Source organism: Ornithodoros turicata, chromosome 5 (assembly GCF_037126465.1).
Source record: "Ornithodoros turicata isolate Travis chromosome 5, ASM3712646v1, whole genome shotgun sequence".
Classification (NCBI taxonomy): Eukaryota; Metazoa; Arthropoda; class Arachnida; order Ixodida; family Argasidae; genus Ornithodoros; species Ornithodoros turicata.
Window position 1 is genome coordinate 80,658,262 of NC_088205.1, and position 27,687 is coordinate 80,685,948.

The 27,687-nt window shown below is 50.3% G+C and overlaps 2 protein-coding genes across 2 annotated transcripts in view; both read right to left on the reverse strand.

Moving 5' to 3' along the window:
• Positions 1–726: 726 nt before the first annotated feature.
• Positions 727–7,990, reverse strand: LOC135396249 (inverted formin-2-like). The gene is made up of 11 exons (XM_064627273.1): positions 7,783–7,990; positions 6,385–6,712; positions 4,765–4,959; positions 4,067–4,259; positions 3,582–4,003; positions 2,828–2,928; positions 2,697–2,767; positions 2,523–2,630; positions 2,258–2,440; positions 2,025–2,189; positions 727–1,934 (listed from the first exon to the last, which is right to left on the reverse strand). Exons 1-11 carry the CDS (start codon positions 7,847–7,849, stop codon positions 876–878), a joined length of 2,892 nt encoding a protein of 963 aa, XP_064483343.1. The 5' UTR covers positions 7,850–7,990; the 3' UTR covers positions 727–875.
• A 2,926-nt stretch (positions 7,991–10,916) lies between these two features.
• Positions 10,917–27,687, reverse strand: part of LOC135394957 (bridge-like lipid transfer protein family member 1) — a 30,179-nt gene continuing 13,408 nt past the window's right edge. Inside the window, exons 21-50 of the mRNA XM_064626067.1 lie at positions 27,174–27,566; positions 26,486–26,769; positions 24,965–26,317; positions 24,732–24,904; positions 24,538–24,659; positions 24,177–24,472; positions 23,855–24,116; positions 23,571–23,801; positions 23,095–23,394; positions 22,934–23,011; positions 22,780–22,876; positions 22,145–22,350; positions 21,965–22,085; positions 20,198–20,344; positions 19,932–20,086; positions 19,636–19,878; positions 19,469–19,551; positions 19,287–19,406; positions 19,094–19,213; positions 18,874–19,029; positions 18,041–18,242; positions 17,808–17,954; positions 17,621–17,738; positions 16,970–17,328; positions 15,655–15,886; positions 15,469–15,597; positions 15,135–15,273; positions 14,902–15,059; positions 13,731–14,843; positions 10,917–12,102 (exon numbers count right to left, since the gene is read on the reverse strand). Coding sequence (XP_064482137.1) covers positions 11,780–12,102; positions 13,731–14,843; positions 14,902–15,059; positions 15,135–15,273; positions 15,469–15,597; positions 15,655–15,886; positions 16,970–17,328; positions 17,621–17,738; positions 17,808–17,954; positions 18,041–18,242; positions 18,874–19,029; positions 19,094–19,213; positions 19,287–19,406; positions 19,469–19,551; positions 19,636–19,878; positions 19,932–20,086; positions 20,198–20,344; positions 21,965–22,085; positions 22,145–22,350; positions 22,780–22,876; positions 22,934–23,011; positions 23,095–23,394; positions 23,571–23,801; positions 23,855–24,116; positions 24,177–24,472; positions 24,538–24,659; positions 24,732–24,904; positions 24,965–26,317; positions 26,486–26,769; positions 27,174–27,566 — 7,860 coding nt within the window. The 3' untranslated portion in view covers positions 10,917–11,779. The remainder of the gene's footprint in view (positions 12,103–13,730; positions 14,844–14,901; positions 15,060–15,134; positions 15,274–15,468; positions 15,598–15,654; positions 15,887–16,969; positions 17,329–17,620; positions 17,739–17,807; positions 17,955–18,040; positions 18,243–18,873; positions 19,030–19,093; positions 19,214–19,286; positions 19,407–19,468; positions 19,552–19,635; positions 19,879–19,931; positions 20,087–20,197; positions 20,345–21,964; positions 22,086–22,144; positions 22,351–22,779; positions 22,877–22,933; positions 23,012–23,094; positions 23,395–23,570; positions 23,802–23,854; positions 24,117–24,176; positions 24,473–24,537; positions 24,660–24,731; positions 24,905–24,964; positions 26,318–26,485; positions 26,770–27,173; positions 27,567–27,687) is intronic.

A 27,687-nucleotide genomic window follows, 5' to 3' on the forward strand; every position in this document is an offset into this window, starting at 1 on the left:
ATGCAAGTGCCTTGAATATGTTCAGATTCATGTTCAGCTAGAAGCGCTGCGTGCAAGAACAAGCGAAGTCTGGAAACAGCCGTCCATACCTGTACACATGTTGTGGAACATAAAGAGAAAAAAAACTACCTCAGGTGAGCCTCTCAGTATAGAGTTCTTCCAAAGTAGAATAAGAGTGAGTACTTTTATTGATTTCTTTGGTGGTCAAATCACATCTAGTGTTCGATTTTCTACAGATCATTTACAGAATGGATGTCTGTCAATGATGCCTGCGATATGCTTACAACACTTCTTATGGGACCAGCCCAAAGTCGAACTTCGTTGCTTGGTTTGGCACCAGAGACCCTGGACACCTTGCTATATATATAATTTGAAGCCTAAATGTAACGCAAAAACATGCAGAGACGCCTTTCAAAGTCGGCAGCGATCCATAAGAATATGTCATCCTTCGTACTCTTCAGATCTGCTTTGATGGAAGGCTCCGATACGTAGAGGGAGAGTCAACATAGAAACTGCCCGAAAATTTAGCTACTGAAATGTCTAAACGCGATAAAACCCCGGTGCAGGGGACACAAAGAGACAACACAGACGAAGCACTGACTGACAAACAACTTTAATGGCAGGGACACATCTTAAATATACCAACTATGTCGGACCAAGATGTGTCCCTGCCATTAAAGTTGTTTGTCAGTCAGTGCTTCGTCTGTGTTGTCTCTTTGTGTCCCCTGCACCGGGGTTTTATCGCTTTTAGAGGTACCACCAAACAGCCCGGTTTTTATCGCTTTTTAACCTACTGAAATGTCTCCAGCCCCAGGGATGAAGTTGGTTTGAATTCGCTTGCTGTCACCTAACTTTAGCGTCTTTGGTCTTTGGGATCAAATACGCGAAGTCGCCCGAGAGGCTGATGAAATTCCCAGCGGGATTCGACCGAGTCGCGATTGTCGTGCGGTATGAGGACGAGAAACATCCCGCGCCGCAGTCACGGTAGGTTCTGTCGGGACGGTTAATTGCGATGAAATCGCTCGATGCCTGATCTTACTTCGCGTGGGGCCTGCGCCCGATGGCAGCGACTTCGCCGGAGTAGCCGACACCGAACTAGGCGCCAAGGCCGTACGGGTGCGCAGCGACGTCTTGGAAGGGATCTCAGATCTCAGTTCGCGCCGAGTCGCGAGTATTTCGCTACGTGACGGTATGGCGGTACGTGCTGTTGACGCCGACGTGGCTCGCATGAAGGGCCTCTCAGCATACCCGTTGGTAGTTCCGTTATGGAGCGTCTGTTCCGACTGTGCCCGACCCCGGTGGGCCACACTGCTTCCCGGCATGGTTGGAATCGAACTTCTTCTGGACGGCACCAATGATTCCGAAGATCGAACGGTATTCGGCATCGAAGTCCTTACTACTTCCGCACGACGTGGACCCTCATCGTCGCTGCTGCTTGGGGTAGAAGGCCTTCCGCAAGGTGGAGGTCTTGGCAGAGGTCGGGGAGTAGGACGTGGTGTAGGACGAGGAACAGGTCTCGATGGAGGTCTCGGAGTTGGTCGTGGAGGAGGTTGTTCTGTCTTAGGGATGGGTTCTTCGCGTTCTTGCTCGTGAAGAGGTTCTAAGCTCTTGCGAGGTTGTTCCTGGCTTGACGAGTTCTGGTGGACAGCAGGTAGGTTTTCAGAAGGTTTTCGATTACTACTGGGTCCGAATTCTTCGGAAAGTGCCAGGCGCAAGTAATCCATGAGATCGTCGTCGGAGGACGAGTATCGTGCAGCTGGTCGGCGGCGGCGACGTTGAAGACTGTTTGCTGGACTGGCGTCGCTGCTTGGAGAGTCGGCAGTGTCCGAGCCGAGGGAACCCATGCGCCGTCGAGGTTCGTCAGCGAGCCTTTCCTCTCGTAACCGACGGCGAGCTTCGGCGGCATTTTCTTCCTTCTGTCTTCTAGTGTTTTCCTGTAATTTGATATAAAAAATAAGTCCAAACGTGTGAGAAATTAAGTGGATGAACACGCGCGGGCCTTCCAAGACGCCATCAATACTTGCCTCAATGGCCGCGGTAAGCTTGACATAAAAGTTGAAGACAATTCTAAAGCAGTCTTCGAGGCGGAATCCATCAGCATCTTCACACAAGAAGGCGGCCAAGTCACGGTGGACGTCTTCTAATCCATCTAAAGCGGCTCGAACCTTGTCCAAGTCCCTCTGGGCTCCCTGTAGCAAAAATGGCATCGCACGGTTTCGCGTAAGTACGACACAAGCCACACAAACACTGTTTCTACCGAAAGAAAAGGCTCCGAGCGTTGACGAAGAGTGCTGTCTGCTTGGCTGACACCACGACGTAGCTGGTGAACCCGCTGGCCAAGCGAGGACAGTTCGTTGCGCAGATTGTCTACGGAGAGTCGCGACGCATTCTCCAGGGAAGGTAGTTCCTCCCGTAGGCGTCTGACATCGTTGCGGCCTGTCTACGGTAAATGAAGATTGTTTTTTTAATTTACTTCAAATAATTACGGCACTTTCACAACTGTGACGTGAGAAAATGGTTACCATGGCAACGCAGTGAATGAGCTGAACTCCGGGCCGGTTGGCACGCGTTTCCGCAGCCTTGAGCAAAGAAACAATACGGAACCCTGCGGCGTTTCCCGCATGTCCACCCTGCAGGGAACAAAGTTTTTTAAATGGAAACGCGTCAATGAACCTAAAAGCAAGTCGCCGACTCACTGAGTTCAAGAAGTTGCCGGCAACGAGGATGAGGTAGAGAAAGTGATGCAGTGATTTGCTGTTCTGGATCTCTGCAGAAAGAGGTTGGCATCAGTGCAACTCTTTTCGACAAAGGTTCTGAAGTGAGGTACCCTGTGCAGCACGGCGTAAGCACGCAATGGAAGGCTCAAGCAGGGCCAGGCTTGCAGGCAGTTCCTCACGCAACAGTTGGAATTCGACTCGTAGACGGTAGCTGCACTAGCCAAATGAAAGCTCAGTTTCAAAATTGCTTGGAGTCACAGTTGAATGTGTATACGATGCCATACACAGCGTTCGCGATCATGGCTTTGCGACTCTCGGTGAGATTTCATTAGAAACCCCGCAACCTTGAGATCAGGGTTGTGGCCCTACAAGCGGTCTAGAAACTGCGAGAGCCAGGCTGTTTGTGACAGAAAATATGGCATAACTGCAGGAAATCTAGTGGATAAACCTCATAGTAGAGACGCCTGAGCAAGCTTGTCTTCGTGTTTCCCCATGCTGGGCTGTTTGTGCATGCTCTCGAATTAGCTAATGTAAGTCCTTCTCGTGAAACAAGGGTGTACGGAGCAGTGGCGGTCCCAAGGGGCTGTCCCCCCAAAAAAAAAGCATAGCCTGGTCCAGTTTTCGTATCTTTCCCTGTGACACTGTAGAGTACAACAGGCTTTATGCTGGGCGAGAAAAGGTGGAGCCCGTGTCTAGAACCCCTCCCCCCCTCGCACCCAAATGGATAGCGACTGGCTAAAGGCTCGCAGACGTCGCCCCCCCCCCCCCCAATGTTCTTTGCTGGGACCGCCCCTGGTACGGAGGGAACTGCACGAGAGTCTATGGAGCACACGCAGAACATAACAGAAGTAAGAATGCACTTACTTCGGAAGTCTAGCAAGCTCCGCCAAGAAAGCCTCTGCGGGTGGAAGTGACTCCAAGTCTGAACTAGAACACTGAGCAAGGACTTCCATTTCTTGCGGTTCTGGAAGAGCACCCAGAAGCCCCCTCAGTGGTTCCGCACCCAGTGGACCTGACACGCTAGCGTCTCCGGGATCTCGGAGCAGGGCAAGTACACGGTCGCTTCGAAGCTGTTTCAGAAGAATGCTCACGTTGAGACTTCGTTTGGCGTCCAGCAACAGAGGCGGCGCCCTCGTTTGAATTCCGCTCCGGGGACGAGAAGGGGCTGATTCGTCCTCGTCAACGCGGAACAAGCCTTCGAGACACCTCAAGTCAAGCCCGCCGCTCGGATTGTTTTGATGAGCTTCGGCTGCTTGTCGCCATAAGTTTCCATGACCTGACAGCACCTGTAGATGTAGGGTAATTCGTGAAGAGGTGTACGCGAAGAAGTCCTTATCGACGAAAGTTACCTTCTGCGTTGGAATCTTGGTCCAGTTAAGGGATCTGACTTTGGATTGTGGCCGCGGCAAGCCGGCCGCTGCTTGAGGTAGCGGTGACAAGGGTGATAGAGGTGCCTTTTGCTGAGGTGGCGGTGGTGGTGGAGGAGGTGGAGGGGGTGGTGCTGGAGGAGCGGCGCTTGAGGCGTTCGGAGACGCGCTGTCTCTTTGGATCAAAACAACATTGTGCGCAGTTCAGCAACTATTGTGCACAGTGAAGCTGCTCATGGCTAATCAAGTAAGTTGTGTCCAACAAGAGTATCACGGCTGATATCACTGTATAGTTCCCGAGACAACCCGCATAAATATATGCACAGGAATGAGCAACAGATTACATGAACCCTCGTTATTATATGACCATGGTCGTTCCCGAAAAGTTTGGTCATAATGCAGAATTGTCATATTAACGGGGGGATTTTGCAGGGGTTTCACTGCATTGTTCCCCAGGAGTATGGTCGTAAAGCACGTATGTCAGATTATCGGGGGCATATTAACGAGGGTTCACTGTATATTGCACTGTCTCACACTGGAACTCAAGAAAACTGAAGCTTTTATCGGAATTGCTCTGAAGTACAAAGATGCGTTTTACTTTACTTGACGATGGAAAACAAGTGTACAATGTACAACACTGGTCCATATAGTACGAAGTGCATTGCAAGTGTGTTAGTTACCTCCTTCGCATTACTCCTTCTAATGCGTCCCAAACGTGCTTGGATTCTGGCTGATGAAGCAGAAACTGCAACACTGCCACCAGAAGTCCTTCGTGCGCTGAACCCGCGATACGACGCAGGAGCGAGTCGAGCAGCTCGCGGGCGTCGGCGCGTCGCTGTTCTTCAAAGGCATCTAGCTGCTGAGCCAACTCCCCGCTGCATAATGCAAGAAGAATGCAACCATTGTCATCGAACAAATCAATCCACAACATTTCATCATTCTGCATTGTAAGAAGCAAAAAACATTATAGGACGTGAATGAGCAGCCCCTCACTTTGAGACTTCAAAGAAATTGTTACGTTATTGGCCATAAAGGAACACTTCGCTCCAATTAATGCCGGATAAATGCGAAAGTCGGTTAGTCGTATATTTATGAACCTGGATTCCAAGCTTACGGTAAAGAAGGTTAGAGACCGGTAGAAACTCGGCACCACGAATACCAAGTCTCATCAGACATCTACGCCAGGGGCCACGGGAGAGGTCACGTGCTTACAAGAACAAATAGCAGTGGCCGACGCTTCTCTGACGTCATAGCCCGAACGTTCAGTGCCTTAAGGGGGTTGTGGCACTTTAATAGATGTGGTTCATCATGACACCACACACTGTATTACACACTAGAGTATCGAGGAAAAAATAATGATTTTACGTGTCGTACTTGGCGAGATATAAACCTCCCAACACACGCGCTCGTCAAGCTCTGACATCGGAGCTCCGGCCATTCCCATTGGTCCAGTCGTAAGCACGTGACGTCTCTCACGCTTCCTCACTGGCGGAGACGCCTGCAGTGACGTCAGAGCCGCATGAGTTTCGGTATCGGCCGGTTTTTTGCGCGCCTATTACCTACTTAGCTGTGAAACTTGGAATGCAGGTTCACGTCGTTGCAAATAATCGCATTTTACATTTATCGGGAATAGCTTGAGACGACGTGTCGCGACACCTGGTTAACAAGACGCTTGTGCGACCGAAACTCGAATACGCATCAGCCGTCTGGGACCCAGTCCAACCATCATTAATTCATAAACTGGAAGCAGTGCAGAACCGCGCGACCCGTTTCATCTTCTCGAACTACCACCGCACAGCCAGTGTTTCAGCTATGAAAGTCTCATTATCCTTTCAGCCATTATCTTTACGCCGTAAAATTAGCCGTCTTTCTCTCTTCCATAGCATATACTTCCACAATCCCACTTTAAAGGATGACCTCCTCGCCGCTCCGCATTACTTTTCATCCCGCATTGACCATCAGCACAAAGTAGGGATACCTCACTGCAGGACTAGCGCTTTTTCAAACTCGTTTGTACCGAGAACAAGCATTGACTGGAATCACCTTCCATCTTCACTATTTTGTACCAACTCGGAAACATTCCATAGAATCATTACGGATCATTTGTAAAACCACTCCCCTCTGTAGTGCTTTGCCCTGAGGGTATTAATAAATAAATAAATAAATAAATAAATAATAATTTTTTTTTCCTCAACACTCCTGTGTGCAGTACAACACGTGCAATGAACCACATACACATGAACAATGTAACGAATCAAGGTGTCCCCCAACCACTGTGTAAACGTACAGAAGCCACTCACTCGTGTTGTACAGCTGACCGCAATGCCGTCGCTCTCTCGGCCAGTCGAAGCACTCGAATCTCTTCCCGAATGCGTGGCCGTCTCGCAGCTGGGGCAGCAGTTAGCAAACATCCTGCGAGGGCAGCGGCGGCAGCTCGGCATTCGAGGCCGGACACTTTCTCCAAGTCCTCAGCGGGACCACCCAGGAGGAAAGGCTCCCGCCGACGCTCGGCGATGAGCTCTAAGGTGGTAATGGCACGCTGTCCACCGGCTTCTTTGCTGTAGACGCACAGAGCAGCGAGGAGATTCCATACTTGCGTTCGAGCTGCTTCCGCTCCTGAAGCAGCGGCTGAAAGAGCGTCATGGAACTAGAGTTTTTGGGTGAAAAGTTTGGCAGTGTTGGGAAAGTTAATCGAAAGAAGATAAAAGAGAATTTGACCGATTCGATACTTCGAAGCCATTTCGAACGAACTGTTTCTTTGCAGAAGGTGCCCTCGGCCCTCCAACGAACTGTAGCCAATTATTTTCTGTTCGTTGTATGCAAGACATGTGCCACCATAGTCCTCTTAGCTCTTAGAAGGAGCTCTTAGCGGTGACGAAGTACACGTGTATTGGCAAGTGGGCTACAAGAACATTCTCGGAGTTTCTCCCTGCTGGAAAAATAATTCATCTTTTTGCGAGGGCGGCTGCCATACTTTGCAGTAGGTAGGGCAGGCTAAATGAATCACACTAAATGTTTCTTCCCGAAGTAAAGTACCGTAACGCCAACCGCAATATGACAACGATCATGAATTCAATGACGGCATAGTAACGTCTAATAGCGATCTACTAGCAAATAACCGCAGACCTAGCCAGCGAGAGCAACGCCCCCTTCCTGTGTAGCTTTTTTATTTTTTTCCTTCGTATGTGCGTTCGCACTATGGAAATGTTGGCCTGTGACTTCAATTTAGCAGCATACCCAAAGCGGAGAGAAGGGGTACTCCGTCTGTGTGAAAGTTGACACAATTAAGGTATGCGAGTCATGGTTATACAACACTCGCTAACTACGATGAATGGTGAGGTTTATTTATTTATCGTTTCATAACAGAAGCTGCGTCTTGTGAAAGTGTACTAAAAGTGCACATTAAGAGCTGTAGTAATCACCTCCATGGACATTAAAAGTACATGTACCCTTAATAAAATTTAATTTTTGTCCCCGGCGTGACATTCATCAAACAGTAAAAGTTGTACTTCGAGCCGAAATAATGAAATTTAACACAGCTATCATACACGTTTTCTCTTCATTTTTTCATGCACACATCTTGCCTAACAGCAAGTTCAGGGCGCTACTAAAAAGTTTTCATCTAGCCAATCACGCCAATCTGAAAATAAATGAAATCTAAAAAACGCCTACAACCGCCAATCAACAACCAATCTCACCTGTAGCGAGTGTCTGCGTGTAATCAGGATTATCGACGATGTAGTCCAGACCGATGCGCAGGTCCATGTTGGACCGCGCGCTGCTTAGAGCAGCCGTCCGTAGAAGAGCACCATCGCCGCTCGACGCGGAGACCTCGTGGGCGATAGACGGCCCACACGGGCATTTGGTGACGGTATCGTCCCACGTCGGGCTGGCCTTCCCCAGACGCCGTGCCGCCCACTGGTCTCACCACCGACGCTTCTTCGGCAAGACCGCGTGCGGCTCCAGTGGACACAATTAGGCTACGACGAGCGCTCCAGGCGCTGGCTAAGCGGAAAGTACCCTGTTTTCAGTGGCACTGTATATACAGAGGTGTGTTGTCCGTGAAGTTGTACAACAATGGGAGCTGCTTGCACGGTTCTGGGGAAAATTTTATAAGCTATATGGGTGCGCGTAATTGGAGGATTGCGTGAGAGAGAGGAAGCTAGACAATGAAAGTGCTCATATATTGTCTCTGGTACCGGTTTTCGGTAAATAAGGCAGGTTTTTGCGCAGAGGGGTTTGTTGGTGAAGGGGCTTCTTCAGGTTGACTCTGGGCAGGGTTTTTTCTTTTTTTATCGCAAAATCGGGGGTTATAACGGTTATTCTCAGGTACATTGCTTGATTGAGAAACGAAAAAGAGGTTGTACCATGCGTAGGGGATCCCACGACCTATACTAGATTATAACGACCATGCCATATATGTCGTTATATGCACCCCTTCCTAGCGCCGCATTTGGAAGCTAGCGGTGGCGCCACTCATCGGCCCGGTTATTGCTTCCTCGATTTCTGCAATACTTTGTATACTTCAGCTTAACTTAGTATTTTTGTACATGCGGTGGATGTTTCGCGGGAGATGCTTCTTTTTAAAGTCGATTATCATCATCATTCTACGTGTTTTCATAGGAGCTGTTGCTGTCGTCTGCTACGGTAGACGTATACGTCCGCTTCCGCGCGTTCAAAATTCAAATTTCCATTGTCCAATCATGATGTAGATCTCGCGGGCCGATGTGTATAGCGATGTTGCCGATTATGAGATGGTCGTTATAATCTAGTAGGTCGCGGGGGATCCTGGTGCGACGTACAGTCTAAGGATCTATAGGCATTTTGTGACAAAAAGAAAAAGACTAATGATGTGCATTAATCAGCAAATACCTGCACGGAGTGATCTTTTACCGACAAAAAGATCCACTGCGGCCGTCGTTCGGACGAAATCCCGCGCGTGGCCCTGAGAAGTCTTCACAAGTACATAAACGGGGCACTGCGCCGTGCTACAAGTCCGGAAAAACAGTTAGCCCGAATAAAATATGCGCATACTATTAAATTGCGACGCGTCCTCCTTTCTCTTTCTTTTTTTTTTTAGTTCCGTGTTAGCGCCGCGAAGCAACAGTGGCTATGAGCGGCGTACAGACGCGGACAGGTGGATAGAGTAGAGCAGGAAGGAGCGGGGGATATAGGGGGTTAGTATGCGTCCTGGGCCGACTTCAGGGGGAACTGTGACGACATCGCCTCTGGAAAGTCTGTTGGGAAAACCCAGGAGGAAAACCTCAGACAGCATAGCCGGTGGTAGGATGCGAACCCACCACGTCTCAAGTCTTCAGCGTGACCTTTTGTCACCACCAAAAGCGGGTGAGGTTACATCCACTCGGTCATACCGCTGGTTGTACATGTTCAAGATTGTTGAGAGTGCGCACGAGTATTTCTAAGCCGAGTCGGTGACATTAAAGGCTGCAATCAATCAAAGCAATCCCACACGCCAATTCATTCGCACGTCATATGGACACAGGCTTCGAGGTCAATATAGTACTCTCTTTCAAACTGGAGCACGTGTAGTCGCAATGTATGCGATGCGGACTTTCATTCTCGGTTGGCACCCAGTGTGTATGCGATGGCACCCATGCACCCAAAAGGGTGCCAACCCTTCTACTCTGCAGACTTTTCTACTATAACACTTTTCGTGCTCATAGCATAGTGGGCGCTATATTATGTTACGGAGAGCGTGAGAGAGACTCAACCTGCAAAACGAAGTTACCCTTTAAAAAAAACTATTAGTATTAAACATAGTTATTAGTGGTAAACTAAACGTATTAGTAGTAATTCCGGGACAATAGACCTCTCCCAGTTTGTAAATAAATGACGTCAAAGTGTTCGGCAGCGCCACCAATTTGGTAGAGTTGAACTACGCTGGAAGTTAGGGGGCGAACAAGGTAGCGGCCGAAATCCACGGTCTTGAGAGGATTACGATGGTCCCTGAAAGGGACGCCACCTTCGGTCCTACTTTTCTTTCAATAGGATGCAGCGAACAAGTGCCCATTCGTGGATCCCACCCCACCGCCTTCCGATTTGTTTCGATTTCAGTCTGCCTACCAACGTCATGATGACGTTTCTTGGTTAAAAGTCCATTAAAACACAGTTTACAGCAACATTTTACCTGTGTGCTCTATAGTACAACTCGCGGATGAAATCGGCTCTTACAACAACTGGAGGCCCTACTGCATTTTTCGGCGGTGGAAACCACGACTGTTGCCGATAAAGCTAGATAACGGCAGGACTTGAAACCACACTTCTGGACTGGAGGCCATGTGCGTTTCCGCTTAAAACATGCGAGCGCCATTATTCCAGAGACTTGCAAAGGGCCTCATTGAAACTGACGGAATAACGCTCACCTTTCATGTCGTCTCAAACATAACACGAGTATATAGACATCATTATCTGGTGAACATGTTGGGAAGTAACCGAGACGAGACTGGAACCCACGAACAGAAAAACGCGACAGAAAGTCTCAAAGCGCATAAGAACGCAACGGCTCCCATATTTCGATGTGTGTTACGCGCTTTGAGGCTTTTATTTATTTTTGTCGGTTTGTGTGCGCCAGGTTTAGCTTCGTTACCTTATAAGTTAGTCGTAGCAATTTAAATTATCACCGAGTGGACAAGGACAGCCCTTTCTTGAAGGACGGAGTATATAAAATCACAACATGCAGAGACATTTCCGGTGATATACTCACCCACATAACATATTTTATTCTTGCTTTGGTATCGCGTTGTGCGAACGTCACTCTTCAGCTTTGTGCCATGTCCATGTAGTCCTTTTTCTACAGCTATATACAGATATGTACATGGTGAGGGAATGATCATGTATACATCGACTTTCCTCTTTGACAATTACAGAGACCCATTAAGTAGACAACGAGCGAATCGCACCTCAGGATTGGTTTGCACGGAGCGGCATAATCTGAGCGAGTGTGCCGCCAGCAGACTGTGCACATTTGCGGCGAAAGATATGTGAACACGCGCTGTACGTCAAAGGGCGAATCTGAGAACGATATGTAACCACTGTGCACTGCGCGGACGAACCTCCGTTAAGTATATGACAAACACCATTGTGACCACGTACGACGACCAATTATGACGAATCTCTGTGGTAAAGAGGGGATCTGCAATATACACGTTAGCGGTGAATATGCGCGAAATCTACGTACACTGTGAGAGTGTCTATGAGAATTCCGGCGACTTCACTGGTGAACGAAAACAGCGAATCGCCACGAAGTTTATAGCTGCTCCGTGCCGTGCTTACGGCGAAACTCTGCGCAGTCGACGCCCGATCTCCGTTACGTTTAGAATGAACTCATGGCGGATCTCAGCGAAGCTACCGGCGAATGCGTTCCTTTTACGCTGACGGCGAATGTCTGTATTGTCAGCGAAGCTAACGGGGCGAACGCGTTCCTTTTACGTTGACGGCGAATATGTTTGCATTGTCAACGAAGTTTACGGCAAGTCCAACATAGCCATTGTTCTGCGTGGTAGTCGCGAACATCTCTTCGGGGGGAGTCCCCGGTTCTCGTATAGAACCGAGTTCCTGCAATGTTTACGGTGCGCAAACAAATCTCAATTACGCTGAATTTCTCCGAAGCGCGAAACACCTGTGCATGTGTGAGGTTCGTGAAGTCTCGATACGGCAAATCCTCTTCCGTCGTGTTTACGGCGAGTCTTCACGAACGGCACGGACAACCTGCTCCAGCAGCAAAGACAAGAACAGGTCCAGAGGATCCATACATCCCCGCTGCACCCACTTGGGGATGGTTACCCTCGCGTGAGAGAACCCGAGCTTTTGCAGAATATAATCCACGCCGTACGGCTCAATTCCTTTCCCTGCCCAGGACAGCAGCCGTACTGTGGGCTCCAGGTGCCACGTGTAGCACTGGTAATCCCTCCAGTCCTTCTGTAGGCTTTCCAGAGGGTCTGCCACGCTCCGCTTCCGGCGCTCGCTGTCGGGCGACTGGTTCTTCGCTATTCCCATACCTAAGTGTGAGAGAAGTTGAAGCTGATTTTGCAGCTAGTTACAAGAGGATGTATACCCACAGAATGCAATTCAGGTAGTTTCGGAGTTCTTTTTTTTTTTTTTTTTTTTTTGTCACGAAATCCCCGCTTCGCCGTTCCAAGCAACCTCCATCATGTGAAAATTTTGTTGTCATGGCGGTTCTCACAGAAACCGCAACCAATGAAACGCGCCCAAGCTTGATTGACAGGTCGAGCCTCTTTTTTTTAGGTTCCTCCTAATGACCAGACTCCCCTTTTTTATACACGGCTCTTCCCCAATTCGTCAAGCAACAGTGCTTTATGTTCCCGACCATTCCCGACTGACTTGCTGATCCCTGATGTCTACGTAGCCGACACGTAGCCAACTTTCGCTTTAGACTCAGTGTTGTCCGAATGCAATGCAGTTTTGCCGCCGTATTCGACGAGCAATGCGCAGTTGGTGACAGCTTCGACACAGTGTTGCCCGTAATTTCCAATTCTTGTTTTCTAAAAAAAAAAAAAAACAACGAGCGCAATAGACCTCTCCCTGTTTATGAACAAATGATGTCATAGTGTTCGACAGCGCCACCAATTTGGTAGAGTTGAATTACGCTCGAAGCTAGGGGGCGAACAAGGTCGCGCCTGAAAGCCACGGTCTTGAGGGGATTACGATGGTCCCTGGTAGAGACGCGACCTTCGGTCCTACTTTTCTTTCAATGGGAGGCAGCGAACAAGTGCCCGTCCCTGGAACCCAGCCCTCTCCTTCCGATTTGTTTCGGTTTCAGTCGGTATACCAACGTCATGATAACGTTTCTCTGGTAGAGGTCTATTGAGGCCAAAATTGTGACGTAAGGGTATTAAGGGCTCGGGCTAGCGAACAGATCAATCTTTCGAGGTTGCACCTCTACTGCTAAATGGTACCTTTGTCGTCAAGTCGGGTCAATGGTACACGTTCATGCCTGCTCTGCGTAGTACATTTGCATCCAAAGGAGACTCTAATCTGAAAACAGCTCAGGTGCCCACTGTGTGAGTGAGACCTGGTGCACAACTACTGTTCTGAAAGCAGAGTGTCTAGTTAAAGGAGCATGGAAAGACTCGAGAACAAATATGTCGGGAGAACTAGACATTAGGATTACAAGGCAGGGGACACACATTTGCACAAAAACTACGAGTGTAGCGCGTAATCCTGGAGCTCAAGAGAGCTTTCAATCTGGCGGGTCAGAAAACCTGCTCCCCTCAGCTGCCAGTCTGCTACGTCATGTGCCTCGCCAATACCGAGGCGAGCGGCTTCTTTTCACTTTTGTTCTTTCTGCAGTCGCATTTCGCGCCGACCGTCCCGCGTCTCGACTGGTCGCTCTCGCTAGATGATGATTCTCGGTGGCCAACGAAAAGTGCTATGCTACCTGACGTCACGAGACGCGACGAGCCGCTGGGCGAGGTCGTCACCGCTGCGCGCTCTCTTGCAAAGCAATTTTCTCAGTGAATTCGCACTTCCCAAAGGAAGTATTTTGCGTGACGGTTCCTGAAGATTATATGTTCTAAGTCCCTTCCATGCTCCTCGGCTAAAGCGACGCTATGAAAGCATAAATTCGACATGGAGTGAAGTACTACATATGACGCGATGAGCTTACCTCCGCCGTCCTTTTCTCTGATGTAGGAAACGATGAGGTCATGCAAGAAGAAAAATGCTTCCGCATCAACAGCCACGAAGATATGATCGTCAAACTCTGTCACAAAGCTGCATTCGACAACGGGTTTGGCGTCTCGCGTCGTTGGCCTGCGTTCGCCCTGCAAGTGTTCCGTCTTGAGATGAAGCTCCAAACTAGGAAACGCAAATATCATCTCCATTGTGTGAGCAGGGTCGTTCGGCCGCGGTCCCGACGCGCCGGCAGATTTCTCGCGTGGTTCCAAGACAGGGAAGCGGTCCACGTCGTCGAGTTCGCTCGTGGCGAACGCGTAATGAAACCATTCATGAATAGTCTTGAACTGTGGTGGAAACAACGAGTTACGGCTGATACGACACACGGTTGCCATACTTTGAGGCGGCTGGGCGCCTCCGCGTGGACCCAGGCGGAAGGTCAAGTTCTGTATGACGTGAGTGTCCACTGCCGAAGCCCCGACGACATCTTGGGCTTCCGTGGCGAAGCTGATGCTCGGCTGGCGCAAACTGAACAGTGCCCATGCCTTTGACCGGAAGTTTACGCCGTTGAAGCATGCCAGGGATAGGTTAGCGCCCCTCAAGTCCATCGTGCCTCCCACAAGAGTTCCGTGACGCGGAAGACGCAACGTAGGGCCCCGTTCCAGACCAGACACGAGCGCCAGGGCGCGCTGCCAGTGTCGGTGGTGACGGGCTTCCTCTTCTTCGGGACTGTCCTGACCTCGAGGCATGCGACGAGGACCTCCGAGACGTAGCGAAGAAAAAACACGTTTCCCACTATGTAGTTGCTGAGAGAAGAATTCTTCCAGCTTTGCGTACATCTTGACCAAGTCTGATGTGGTTGACTTTGAGAGTAGAAGTTGAACTTGATCCCAGTGGATGTGGCCGTGGACGAAGAGCAGAGCTGGTCGTCGTGTAGCCAGGCCTTCTTCGCCCACTCGCCATTCGTCTCGTAAAGACAGCTGAAGACCAGAGAGACGTGCCATCAGGACGCTGGTCCCCATATAGTCGAGTCTGCTCTCAGAGGCCCATAAGGAGATGCGTAGCGTGTGCACTGGTTCATGGCCCCAGTGCTCCCGCAATCCCACTAGGAAGGAATGCCGTAGGTTATATGAGCTCCGTCAAAATGAATGGGGAAGACTCACTGTGGGTGTGGATCTGACTAAGCTCGATCGTTCCGCCCACAATGCCACCTTTGGCATCTAAGCTTGACCCTTCCAGGTCAACTGACAGATCCATGTCTTTGTGTCCTGAACTGTCCACAGCTAAGCGTCCTTGAGACTTGAATCCACGTGTCAGCCACCTGCGGCATATGCACTGTTCTTCAGCACCATTCGTCGGTGACAGCTGTTATAACTCAAACATTTCGCAGACTTACGATGTATTTCCCATGACGTTGCCCATGTTCATGTGTACATTCAGCCGCGATAAGTTGAAGGCAAAAAGAAGAAGAGTGTCCCACGTGCGAGCAGTTGGTGGTCTTGACAGCTGACCCTGATCAGAGTCTTTCCCGCCATCTGCAACGAGTACATGGCAGTATCTTGACGTCATCATTGACATCTGACGTTGTTTCAAAGACATGCACCAGGCAACAAGCACAAAGCATATCATTCCTGTAGCAAAAGGCATTGTTACTGCACCACTTCCACACATGCAGTGACCCCATAGTGACCCCACACCTTTGACAGCATGCATGTGAGAGATATGGCAACCTGAATCAGGGTCCATCCTAGCGTCTTCTTCCGGGCTCCCTAAGTCCACCCCGCTGAAAGGGAAGGAATCAGCCTTGCTCCCATTCGGGGACATGGTCCCACTGCTGCTACTTGTTTCTGCAGAGTCTTCTGTAACGACTCTAGATCCGTTGGCCTCCAGAGACAGAAAAGCAACGTACGAGTTACCTTGGTCTCCCAGAAGCGACGGAGCGGCGGGATCTCCCAAGAACATTCGTCTTGCAATGCTACGTCTGTACCAGGCCTTGGGGAAAGCTAGGATCTCTGTCAACCGACGCATGTCATACTTGAACGATGCTGAGCCCACGTCGCACACGGTGGAGAACCGGATCATCGCAGCGGCGTCGCCGCGTCGGGCGTCGGAACCCGTGTTCGGATGTCGACTGCGGCTCATGTTGACCTGAATATTCACATGTCTAAATCGCACACTCAATACAAGACTGTAGCGGGCATCGCAGTCATACGCTACCAGGATCGTAGACAGTGTGGTCGAGCGCTACAATATGCATTAGGGCAGGTGTCAGAAGCAGCATCAGTAGGACTGGAACAGGGGTAACTTGCTTGCCCATTGTAAAATCTGTGTGAGCTCTGAATCATGGCATGTTGATTGAAGCAATCAACATGCCACGATTAACTTGCCATGATCAACGTCCCGTGATTGGCTTAACTTGTATCGGGAAAGCGATAGGCTCAAATACGCGTGCTGTGTTTAGTATGCCGGTTATACGAGCAGTGCCGAGACTATAGAGACGACCATCAAAAATGTCCTCCCATGTGATAAGAACAACAATAAAGCATAATAAAGTGTATCCCACAGTCGGATAAGATTTCAACAGTCGGCACAAATATGAAACTGAAGCGTTGCGAGAAATCCATCTTTTTCATCCATCCTTCATCATTACCAGAATTACATTGTCATGACTTATGACTGCTTCTTGCGTTCCATAGACATGGAATGTGAACGCTCAATCCTTCTAGTCCAGGGGGCTTAATCGCTTCATCGTCGTTACGGTCGTTACAAGCTAACGAGTGGCGGGAAATTCCAAAAGGCGGGCGGGAAATTTAAAAAGGTGGGCACGTGATAAAACACGTGCACGGCGCTCTTCGCGCCATATGTGAAGGTTGTGGTACACGTCACGCGCAATGTGTCACGTGCCCACCTTTTTTAATTTCCCGCCATTAGTTAGCTTCCCAAGCAGCACAATGTACCGAAAGTCGAGTGCAATGGGGGTGGACGGCATGTGTCTTATCAATGTTCTTTAGTTTCAGGGATCTGCTCAAGGCCTTCCACCTACCCGTCCACCCATATTGCACTCGACTTTCAGTACATTGTGCTGCCTGGGTTGTAACTACCGTAACGACGATGAAGCGATTAAGTCCCTGGTATCAGTGACGTGTACTTCAGGATATCGAAGTGGAACACCCGAAACTACTAAGGGGCGTGATAAGGTGATGACACTGCGTGGACAGGTAACCTACGTACCTTGACGAACTCCACTTGTAGGGAGAGGGAATCCTTTCGTTCCGTAGCTGCCAGCGGGGACGCATCCGTTGCTCCATGAGACTTCTTCGCTCCTCCGTATGGGTGAAAAATATAGAGAGAAAAATCAGCCAGGCAACCCGTTGCAGAAAGGCCTCCGACGGGTGTTGCTGCTGCTCCTTCGTCGGCACGCTGAGACGAGAACGCCAGATCGACCGAGGGTAGCCGTAGTAGGCATTCGACCCGCGAGACAGGCAAGCAGCTGAAGCGGAGTATCGAAGGTTGCATGCGAAAGTAAACGATCACGTCGACTGGAAACGAGCCGTACTGGCTGACGTCTTCCGCTGGTGCCCCGTCTGATCCTGGTAGGAGAACATACTCAGGCGTCTGCACGATTAATGATTCTTCGTAACTACTACCGTATTTACTCGTACAACGCGGAAACGTATCGCGAGAGAGGAGGTGCATCAATTGTACGAGAAAAAAAAATGGGACTGAAGATACGTTTTTCTGCTTTTCCTGTCAGCTCTCTCTAAAAAGGAGGCATCGGGACGCCGACGACTGCTCGCGCTACGTGAAACTGGTCGATAGTGTCGCTTGGTTCGTTAATCATGCGAGTAAATACGGTAGTCGATGCGAACGGTGCGCTCTTACCAGACGCCGCAGCAGCTGCAGCCATAGCGACTGGAGGCGAGGCGCGATTCGTCTGAATCGGGATCACTTCCAGGGCTTGTTCCAGGAAGTCCAACATGTGCGGGCTGATCACTGTCTCCTGCAGTCACGGCATCAATCGGTCAAGGCGTTTGTACATTGGCTTTTACTGTTGTGCTGTGATACATGCCTCTGGAATGCTCTGCAAGGTTATCCAAGCGAATAGTGCGGCTTTCTTGGTTCCACCTTTCCGCTGTGGCAACATGCCATCCGGAAGGTCCTGTTGCTTCTGGACGGAAGGACTTTCAGCGCCAACGGTCCACGAATTGTAATGCACCTGCACACGTGCATTACTCGTATCTCGAGATGTAATGCGTTAACATGACCTTACAGTGGCCACAATAAGCGCAAATGTAAATGTACCTTGACGTCAAGTCCAGGAATAAGAAAAATGGTGAAGTCGGCAATTTGTCCAGCTGCTGGAGTGGGCACGAAGCGCACCCGTGAGGACGACAGGTTACTCCGGTTACCTCCGCTACGCCTACGCGTCGGGGAGCCTGCCTCGGCTGCAAGGCCGGCTCCGGGAGCTCCGGAGAAGCTGCGTTCTTTCTTCATGATGCGAGACCTACGCAAAACTACGATTAGACTTCTCATCCATGGATTAACCAGCAGTCAGGTTCGCGCCAAAAGTACTTTCATTATGCAGATCCTGATGGTAGGGTGAACGTTCAGAGACATGCTGGGAATCAAAACGGTACTGAACCGGGCGTGTTGGTAAGACATTCTAAAAGAGTTGAAACAACGACATAGGACTAGATCATCACACACAGCACGGTGTGTCTAGTCCTATGTCGTTTTAAGTATGCACTGACTGCTTCAACGCTTTTAGAATGCAGGGATTGTCTGACGAACGGTCAGCACTCACTGCGAGATCTCATTGGGCGAGAGAATCTGCATCACAAGGCTCCTCCTTGTATTTCGGCCACGGCGCGTGCGCGATAATTTCAAGAGATCTATGGTGGAAACATATGCCTTGCGACTAGACAACACAAACAGGAGTTTTTTTTTTTTTTTTTTTTTTTGCCTGTCAATGGGAACGGAACTCCAATACTCCAGATAGTCCCTCCTTGAGGTCCTGGATGATGGTAGGTGCAAGGTAGGCATTCCTAGCCTCCTAGTGCTGCCGAGTCGGCCAATAAAGCGTTTGCGACTCTCTGTCCAGCCGAGTTTTCATTTCAACAGTGACGATATCTTACATTCGTGTCATTTCCTCCTCCTTAGTCGGGTCCCTCGTGTGAAGCACGCATTTGCCGCTGTTGAAAAAGACCTTAATGTCCAGTTCAAAATCAATGCTGGGCTCTGGCAGCTTCGGAGGGGCCGCGGGGGTGGCGCGGCCCAAGTCTGGTCCGTCCCTGCGATATTATTTACACCGAAAAAGTGAAGTACCCCCGACGTGTGAAGCACAACCAAACGCACCGTGAGCTGCGTCGAGGTCCTTCGAGAGGGCCGAGTTCAGAGTGTTCACTGGCGGGCGTGGGCGTCTCGCTGTTGGGAACACTGCTCGTTTGTGAGAAGACGCTGTCTAGCGACATTTCCCTGAACAGTAAAGAGTAGGGAATAGCGTTGACCAGTGTCGTAATGCTATAGCAGAAGAGGTTAAACATCCCACCTGTGCATGAGAGGTCGCTCTCGTGCAACCAGTTGTGGAAGGTCCGACATGTCAAAGGATGCGGTACGTGTATGCGACCCCGTTGGAGACTCCTCCTTGCTTTCTGGTGTTATGGTTCCACTGCGCGCAAAGCGAAAGGCATCGAAGACACCACTGTTGTGCGAAAACAATGGCCTACTTACCCCTGATCATCGGGTGGTGGCAACCTCTGTACTGGTGTTGGATGGGTGCACAGCCCGAACTTATCTTTTATGGACGAAGCTTGCTGCGGAAGGGGTGACGATATAGATACGATATGACGACGCCGCTACCGGCACAATAAGAGGTGCAGACGAAGAGTCTCGCTTACCTTAACACTTTGTCTCCTCAGCTTCTTTATGACGTCTCGTCGAAAGTCGTTGAAGACAGCCGCCTCGAGTTCTTTGAGACGCCTTTCTTCGTGTTCGATTGTGCTCTGGCTGGCACCGAGGAAGCGCAAGTCGCTGATTATTTTCGCCTGCTCGTTCATCTCTTTCTCAATGAGCCGCGAACGCTTCTTGGCATCTAATCTTGGGTCCATCAAGAGAGAATTGCTCCGTAGTACAACTGGCTCCTGTGGGTACAACACGATGTATGAGGCCGGGTCTTGTGGACTGCGACGCTAACCTGTGCTGCGCTGTCGTCCATCTCGTCTCCATCGTCACCTGTCAAGGCCGTGAGCGTCTTGAAGAGGGCAGAGAGCGCCTTGCTTATGTTCACGTCTACGTGGATATCCACGCCCTCCATCTGCCACTGGACGTTCAAAATCCATTTCGCATTGCCTGCGTAAAGACACGTTCATGCTCACCCTGCCCTTCGGCGACATTGAGTGTCAATTTTAGTGCATTCATCAACCGATATCAGAAGAAGGCAACGAGGGTTTGAATGCTTACTACTTCCTTGTGCAGCAATGGTACGAGAACAGATTTCATACGTTCCTTCAGAGACGACACAGAGGTTCGTAGTGTTGGAGTCGCTTGGATCAGGTTTCCAGTCCTCAAAACAGACATCAAAGTCTTCCGCGAATCGCAGACACAATCCTGTACAAGACGATATTCGAGTAATGTTCAATGAAGGCGCATGATGGAACGTCAGTTAAAACTGTGCTATGGGACATGTTGGTATCATACTGAAGTCATTATTAAAAGCACTAAAAGGACGGACAGAGAAGACGACGATACGACACCAATCGCTACTTTCAACAACATGGAACGTCCTCTTAGGAAAGCAGTACTGGAGCACGCAGGCACAGACAGAAGACGGCTGCCTCAAAATTGTCTTCCATTCTCATACTATAGTGGCGGACTTAAGTAAACAACTCTTCTTCTGACGCATAACGCAATTTACAGAGAGCCGCCGAAAACGTCGGCAATGTTCCTCGTAAAGTCGGCCCAAGACGCACGGTCCCCCCAGGCAACACGCCGCCACACCGACAGGAAGAGCGCTCGGAAATAGCACACCACCACCACAGAGATGCATAATGGGGACTTAAAAAGGAGGAGGAGGAACAACCTCTCTCTCTCTCTCTCTCTCTCGCCACGTGGATATGTGAAGCCCCAGGGTCGCCTGCTTTAAATCCGGAAACACGTCTATGATACCGACATACCACTATGTTCGGCATCATCCAACAATCTACTTTTTTCGACCGAAAAAAAAAGCTTAGATATTTAAATATATGAATTTTAAAAATTAGAGCTGCTTCCGCAGCTGCAGAGGCTCCGGCGGCGTGACGTCACGCGCTAAGCGGAGGACCGAGAGAGCGGCGCCCAGAGGAGGAAAGGCGCTGTCCAGACGCCCCGTAAATATGTGAGACACCCGCACGGCTGCGGCATTCCTTCTCTCAAGCTCGCGCCCTCATTGGTTCTTAGGGATAGTGACGTTTTCTCGTTTTTCCAGAGAGGGAATTCCGGCACACTCTCAACGTCCGTTTTATGCTCCTGTCATGTGTTCCATAGAATGAAAGTCAATCTACGCCACTCTTTCGCGTGCGATTTTCGATAGCGTGGTCAGTGGTCAACGAGAAATAAAATGACACTACTATATACTTTCGAAATCGGCTGGAACGAACACGACTGCCCCTTTAATGCAAGCGCGCGGATACAGGTGGCTGCCTGTGCGACTGAAGATGGCTCGTTTCCATAGTAACGAGTGCTAAAAGCTTATTGACAATTCGTAGCACTATGATCATGAGAGGCACCTCAGTGGTCGGTCTGCAGATTATGTTGACCACCGGAGGGTTCTTCAACGCGTGCAAAAATCCGAGCCCACGGCACACCATACGTAACGTTCCTCACGGAAATCAGCGTGCCTAAGCAGCCTGTACCCAGCCACCAAGTCGCTGGCGTCATCGGTCGGGTTCGAACCCGCAACCTTGGGATCAGTAGGCGGATACGTTACCAGCTGATCCACAGAGGTCCGTGGCTGCTAAAAGCGTAGTTGAAGGCATTGTCAGTGGGCACAGGAGGTACGGAGCGCCCTCTGCGTACTAGCATGCCTCCTCGTCCTCCAAACAAAAGTCCGATATAGATTCGAATGAAAAGCAACAATGTACTGCAAAAGCGAACGCACTGCACTCGTTTCTGTCTATGGCGGCCTATGTCCATGACAAAGACAGGAAAAAGCGACGCATGTAACAGCCCGCTGGGCAAAGGGACACGTACCTGTGAATCTAGCCTTGCTGACGAGTGAACCGCAGGAACAGGCAGATATGCGAGTATTTTCCAATGTAACCACAACAGCCGACGCGACGTCAGCGTCAAACAATCGGTTGTTAGGCAGCGACTGCAAAATAACGTGCCTTAGTCAAACATTCACCAACCGCCATTAAATGAGGGACACACCCTCTTGTTCAGCGGCATGCAAATGCCGAGGTCTTCGACGGTAAGTTGTAAGAAGAGCGTGCCCAACGCCTGGCCGCTTAGCTGAGAGAACTGCGGCACTCTCTCAAACACCTGCTGCGTTGCTGTTAGGACTTCTTTGTTGAGGCTGCCGCGTTGCTCGTTCCAGTACTCATAGGCGTTGCGGTAGTTGAGCCATACGAGCACAGCTGCAAAGGTGTAAGGGGCACTTCCATCACTATTTTACATGAACAGAACAAATGCCGGTTATAGCAATTCTGACGGAAGCTTGGACCATGATGGCTGTATCGCCAAGTCATTAAGCTTGTGCAGACCGTGCAGGCTTCTGTGAGTTGGCTGTAGAGCTGCGGTTGCGGTTATATTAACAGATATACCTTTGTTACCATTATGAAACCTTTAAAAACCGGGATCGTTTAAACCGAGCTTTACGGTGTGCTTCCGGCAGCTTAAGGCAATCCGATTTTGCATAAAACTCTGTGAAAAATATAATAAAGAAGGGCAGAAAATAAATCCAGGCAAGGAAATGTGAGACGAAGAGAGCCGCCGATATTTCGAACAGAGACTGTTCTTCTTCTGTGCCTTCTTCTGGGTCAGTGAAAACTATAGTACTCCGTTACCTTTGTCCAGTGCTACTGGTTGGAAGAAGATGATAGGTCGTTTCATTGTGATGAGGACAGCTTCCTTGTCATCATACTGAGTTGCAATCATTTCATCCTGTTGTGAGAAAACACATGAGTACCTCGCAAAGATCAGTTATGTCTGAATGCTCACTTGAAGGGCATTCCGCAAACAGATCCTGGTCTTGAAGAAGGCAAACTGCTGGAACTCTGCTTCCTCAAAGAGGGCGTTCTGCATTCACACCAGAAAAAAAAAATACTCACGAACGGTAAGGGGCCTTCACAGTCTCCACACACACACACGCCGTGGCGTACCTTAATCAGTTGACCCAGCGCCAGGTTCAAGTCCACCTGGCCCTTTCCGAACAGTTTAGCTGCACCTACGGGAGCCCGTGACGCGTTTTGAACCCGATTCGAGAGCTGGAGGTCGACGACTCCAGTTTCCAGGCGTACAGCGCTCGCCGTCGGCGTAGTGGCTGTTAGACGTATCCCTCGAAGCCGTAACTGCAGCAAGAACAATGGCCGACCTCCAGCGGGCGGTGCAACGACGCCTCCTGCTTCCCACAGCCGAAGGGGCTTGGTTCCCGACATCTTCTGGACTACCTCGTTGACTTCCTGCAAGTCATCACGAGACCCTCAAGAGGACGCTGCACAAGTTAGGCAGTTTGTTCGCGAGATGGAAGGAAACGAACAGCTGTCCCCCAATATCTGGATGCCTACGATTAGTGTTCGAGTTGGGAAAACGATGGCGTAACGGGCGGTACTTTCGCGACGAGAATAATAACGTTTACCTTCATAAAGACCTTTTGCACAAGTACAAGATGGTTGAGAAGGTCCGTGGTGAGGCTGTGTTCGAATGTTCCGATTTCAGCGAGAGCGCTGAGGTAACTCCCACGACGAAGTACGACACCATCAGCGTCTTTCTGGGATGGTCCCGGATCTTGGACGTACTCAGCAGACACGTGAACTGGTGGCAGGTCCACACTCGCACGTGAAGGCAAGTTGGCTTCGCACGTTGGCACCTACATGGACTGTCGATGACTTTCGCCCACAGGCGCTATAGAGGTAGCGTTACCTTTGTATTGAAACTGAGGGAATGTCTGGGAAGGTCCACGGTAAAACGGGCCTTGCCACCCGTGACGCCAGTGCCGGTGATTTGCCCCATGTGATAGTGAGCCCGTAGCGAGGGCAACAACGCCGCTCCAACCGTTAGCCCGTCAAGGACTACGCTGAGCTGCACGACAATCGGGCGCAGAAGATCCGAAGTAGCTGCACCTCCCGCTGGACCACTCGTCCGTGGGCTCGCCTCTTCTGGGCGTGATGTGCGTGCTGGAGCCCTGGAAATACAACCGGCGTGAGGCACTGGGCCACGGGCCTAGCCGAGAACCTCAACAGACCTGCGCAATTCTTGCAGCGTAGTGGACAACTGCTTCCCCGACCGCGTCATCATGCCGTGCAGCACGACTGGGTGCTGAGGTATATCAATGTTTACGGCGCCGATCAGAACCAAGGCAGCGTTCTTTGGTTTCCCTTTGCGGCTCTGACTAGAACAGAGTGCTTGGGACTTCGCTACGGTCATTTTGACAACCATCTGGTGATTGGGTGGCTGACCTTCAAGAAGAACTACACTTGTATGGGAAAGTTGACCAGTTCCTGAAGATTCACTGTGTCGATGACCATCTCTCACTAATTCCTGCAGTGTAATGAATAGAAGTTACTGAATCTGGGGGCTGCTGGCTCTCAACCGAAGGAAGCTACTTTGTGCGAGATGCTGGCATGAAACCCCGACAGCTCGGACTCCAGTCGAAGACCGCTCAGCATGGCCAGAAGTCGAACGCGTTTGATGTTGGCGACACCGAACACAACTAGGGGGACCCATTCTGCATGAATGTGAAATATTATAGAGACGTTCCTGTCGCCGAACTGTACAAAAACACGTAGCAATGTATTACCTGCATGAGCCGGGCGAAGAGGTTCTCGTAGAGGTGCGCGTGTCTTGCGATGGGGTGGCGCATCGCCATCCTCCATATCAATGCGGTGTTCTCGCAGTGGTTCGTAACGACCGTTACCACGGTACCCTTCCGAGGCATCGCCTCGATGATCTGTGCCAACGCACACCGTGAATCTGCATGAAAATTTAAGTCAACACTGGTGGCGCCACGGAGTCCTACCTTCATATCTTTACCTGTCAGCGAGGGCTTTAGAAGGTGGCATCGCTTCGTAGAGATCCAACAGGAAACACATGGTCTTCCAGCAACGCGGTGTAGGAACCACGCCTTCGGCAGCTACAACGCTATCACCTTCTTCTTGAGTAGCGTGGGTTTCTCCGGGATCTCCTTTAGCAGATGGAGCACGATTGGCTCGTAGTTCGAGCCTAGTCTCTTTTACGTTTTCGTACATAGTTGAGAACTGATGTAACAGGCGAAGTAGAGGCACGTTGACTTGCTGAGCAACATACTGTACCGTCGCTGCAAGATGAACAGTTGTAGCTGCACCGGCACCGGGGCGTCGGATGTCAGCGTCCAGTGCCAACCTATCACACACCAGAGATGGCGTATCAGCGGTTGTGTCCACAAACAGTCGACCACCCTTTGGACCGCGTCCGCGTCGCGGCTCTCGGGGTTCTTCGGATTCGACGATATCTACGCGCAGCAGGTCCGCCAGAAGCGAAACTGCTAGACGCGGCGTTCCAAAGTGCCGTCGAAGACGTTTGGAAGCACCCAGAGCTTCTAAGAGTGGTTCGAAGACAAGACGAGCATCCGGCGGTTGTCCAGGAACGGAGGGATGTTCTGCCGATGGTGACGGGGTCTCTGTGGGCCGTTGCCGCACCATCCAGTTGTACAAGTCTTCGTCGTCGTCTAATGCGGAACGGAGGATAGGTTCCACGCTGGAACAGCTCCAGGTCGCAAGGCTCTGTCGCGATTCCCTCATGCGGCCGCTGTGCGCTACCATAGAAGATATTCCATGTTCGAGAGTTTGTCCTAAAGATACCATTCCTCCGAAATGCGCGGGAGAGTCAGCTCCTTTCGAAGCGTCTTCCTCCAGCAAACGTGCCGTTTCGTCCCCGGTCTCGTCTAACTGTGGCGGCACGCCTTGTATCGGTTCGCGAGGTCGCGGTGCGTAGCGAAGCAGGCGCGTGCTCTGTTCCACCAAAAACGGCATGTATAGGATGTTCTTCCACTGCCGACTTAGTGCGATCAGTCCTCGACGCAGTACATTCAGTGACGGTGCAACTTCGGGTCGCAGTGTGTCCTCCGATGGAAGTCCGCGAATGGAATGCCTGCACAGCGCCGCCAAGAGCTGGCAAGATGGGTCTTCCTGAAGAGCTCTGGATAAATGCGTGAGGCGTTGGCGCAGGCGACCACGTAAAGGGGCAGGAGCACCGTCGAGTGCATCGGCCATGAGGCAACTGGTGACCGCAGCGCTACGACGCTGCTTGGAGTACATGGTCAGACGAACCGATACCAGGAGACGGTCACACGGTTTTAGCCAGGCGTTGATAGATGGTGTCATTGTGCTCAATAAGTGCCAGTCAAGTCTAGAGACAAGCAGGACATATGGATACTTTAAACTTTGCGCACTATGAAAAGGCCAACCAGAGACCGCCATCTAAACACGCAAAACATAACAGACGTCCTGATACATGCGTACTAAAATGACCGGGATGTGCAAAAAGGCCGGCCTCTGTCTTCAACAAATAACTTACCGGGTGAAGTCGATCTTATGTGTGTTGGGAGTACGCGGAGGTGCTGCGAAGTTGAACCATGCCGTGTGCAGTTCAGCGAGAATGAGGGATGCCTCAGCAGAGTTAGCACTGTCATCAGTGGAGGTGAAGGACAGCTTTGAGTCAGCAGCGGCGTCTCCCTCTGGACCCTTTCTACGAACAAGTCGCGCACTGACTTCTTCTAAGCCACATTCAAACATGATGAATCCCATTTTCTCATCGTCGTGCAGCTTGTCCCAGTCCTGCCTCTCGAACGTGAAGCATACCTGCAGTGAGTGGCGCCATGTTCATGCACGTTTACAGTGCCTAATTTAATCGTAATCAGTGTCGTGTATATTCTGTACCTCAGTGTGACAGCATATTTCATATATCAGTGTGCTAATTTATTTATTAATATTCACTACATAACTTATGCAATGACGGTTATACACAATTTATGCGCAAGCGTTTATGCACCAGCATTGATGCATGCGCCAGTTATGTTCCATATCGTCCTGCGACGTAATTTGTGCTTATGTATGCACACCTAATACGTCCACTAGTCTTTACTCCAATAATTTATGCGTCAGCACTTATGCAAGTTTATGCAAAGTCCGTATTTACTACATATTTTGTACTTCCACAAATATACATAACTGGCGCATCAGGGTACATGACCGTGGCAACTGACCTTGCTATGATAAGGAGGTATAGTCGTGAGCGTGGCCTCCTTGAGCAGTGAACTGCTGTTCTTGAGGCGTCGCAACTGAGCGTGAACTGCAGCCACCGATACAGACGCTGCTGTTTCTTCCCGGCTAGTTTCACTTGTTTCTAGCAAGAGTAACAAGCTTGGATCTGGCTTTCGAGTCAGCAATGGACTATGCTCGGGAAGAGCCTGTACGCTGCGTTGTTCTTGAACACCATGAAGTAGCTGCATCTGCACGTGATCAAGGCACAGAGCCACGACGGACACGCAAGCTAGATCCTTGAGGTTGTCTAGGGCTGAGAACGAGATCACCTCTTCAACCACCGAACACTGCAGTGCCATGACGTTGATCCGGCCCACCACAACAGATACCTGCATCTGTAGTTGCAACACAGCTTTTAGCTAAAACACAATCACCATCACCTGTCTCTTCTGCCACATTTTATCAGCTACAACGGCCGTTTCCCCCTGACACCGTTACAGCAGCACCCAACACGCT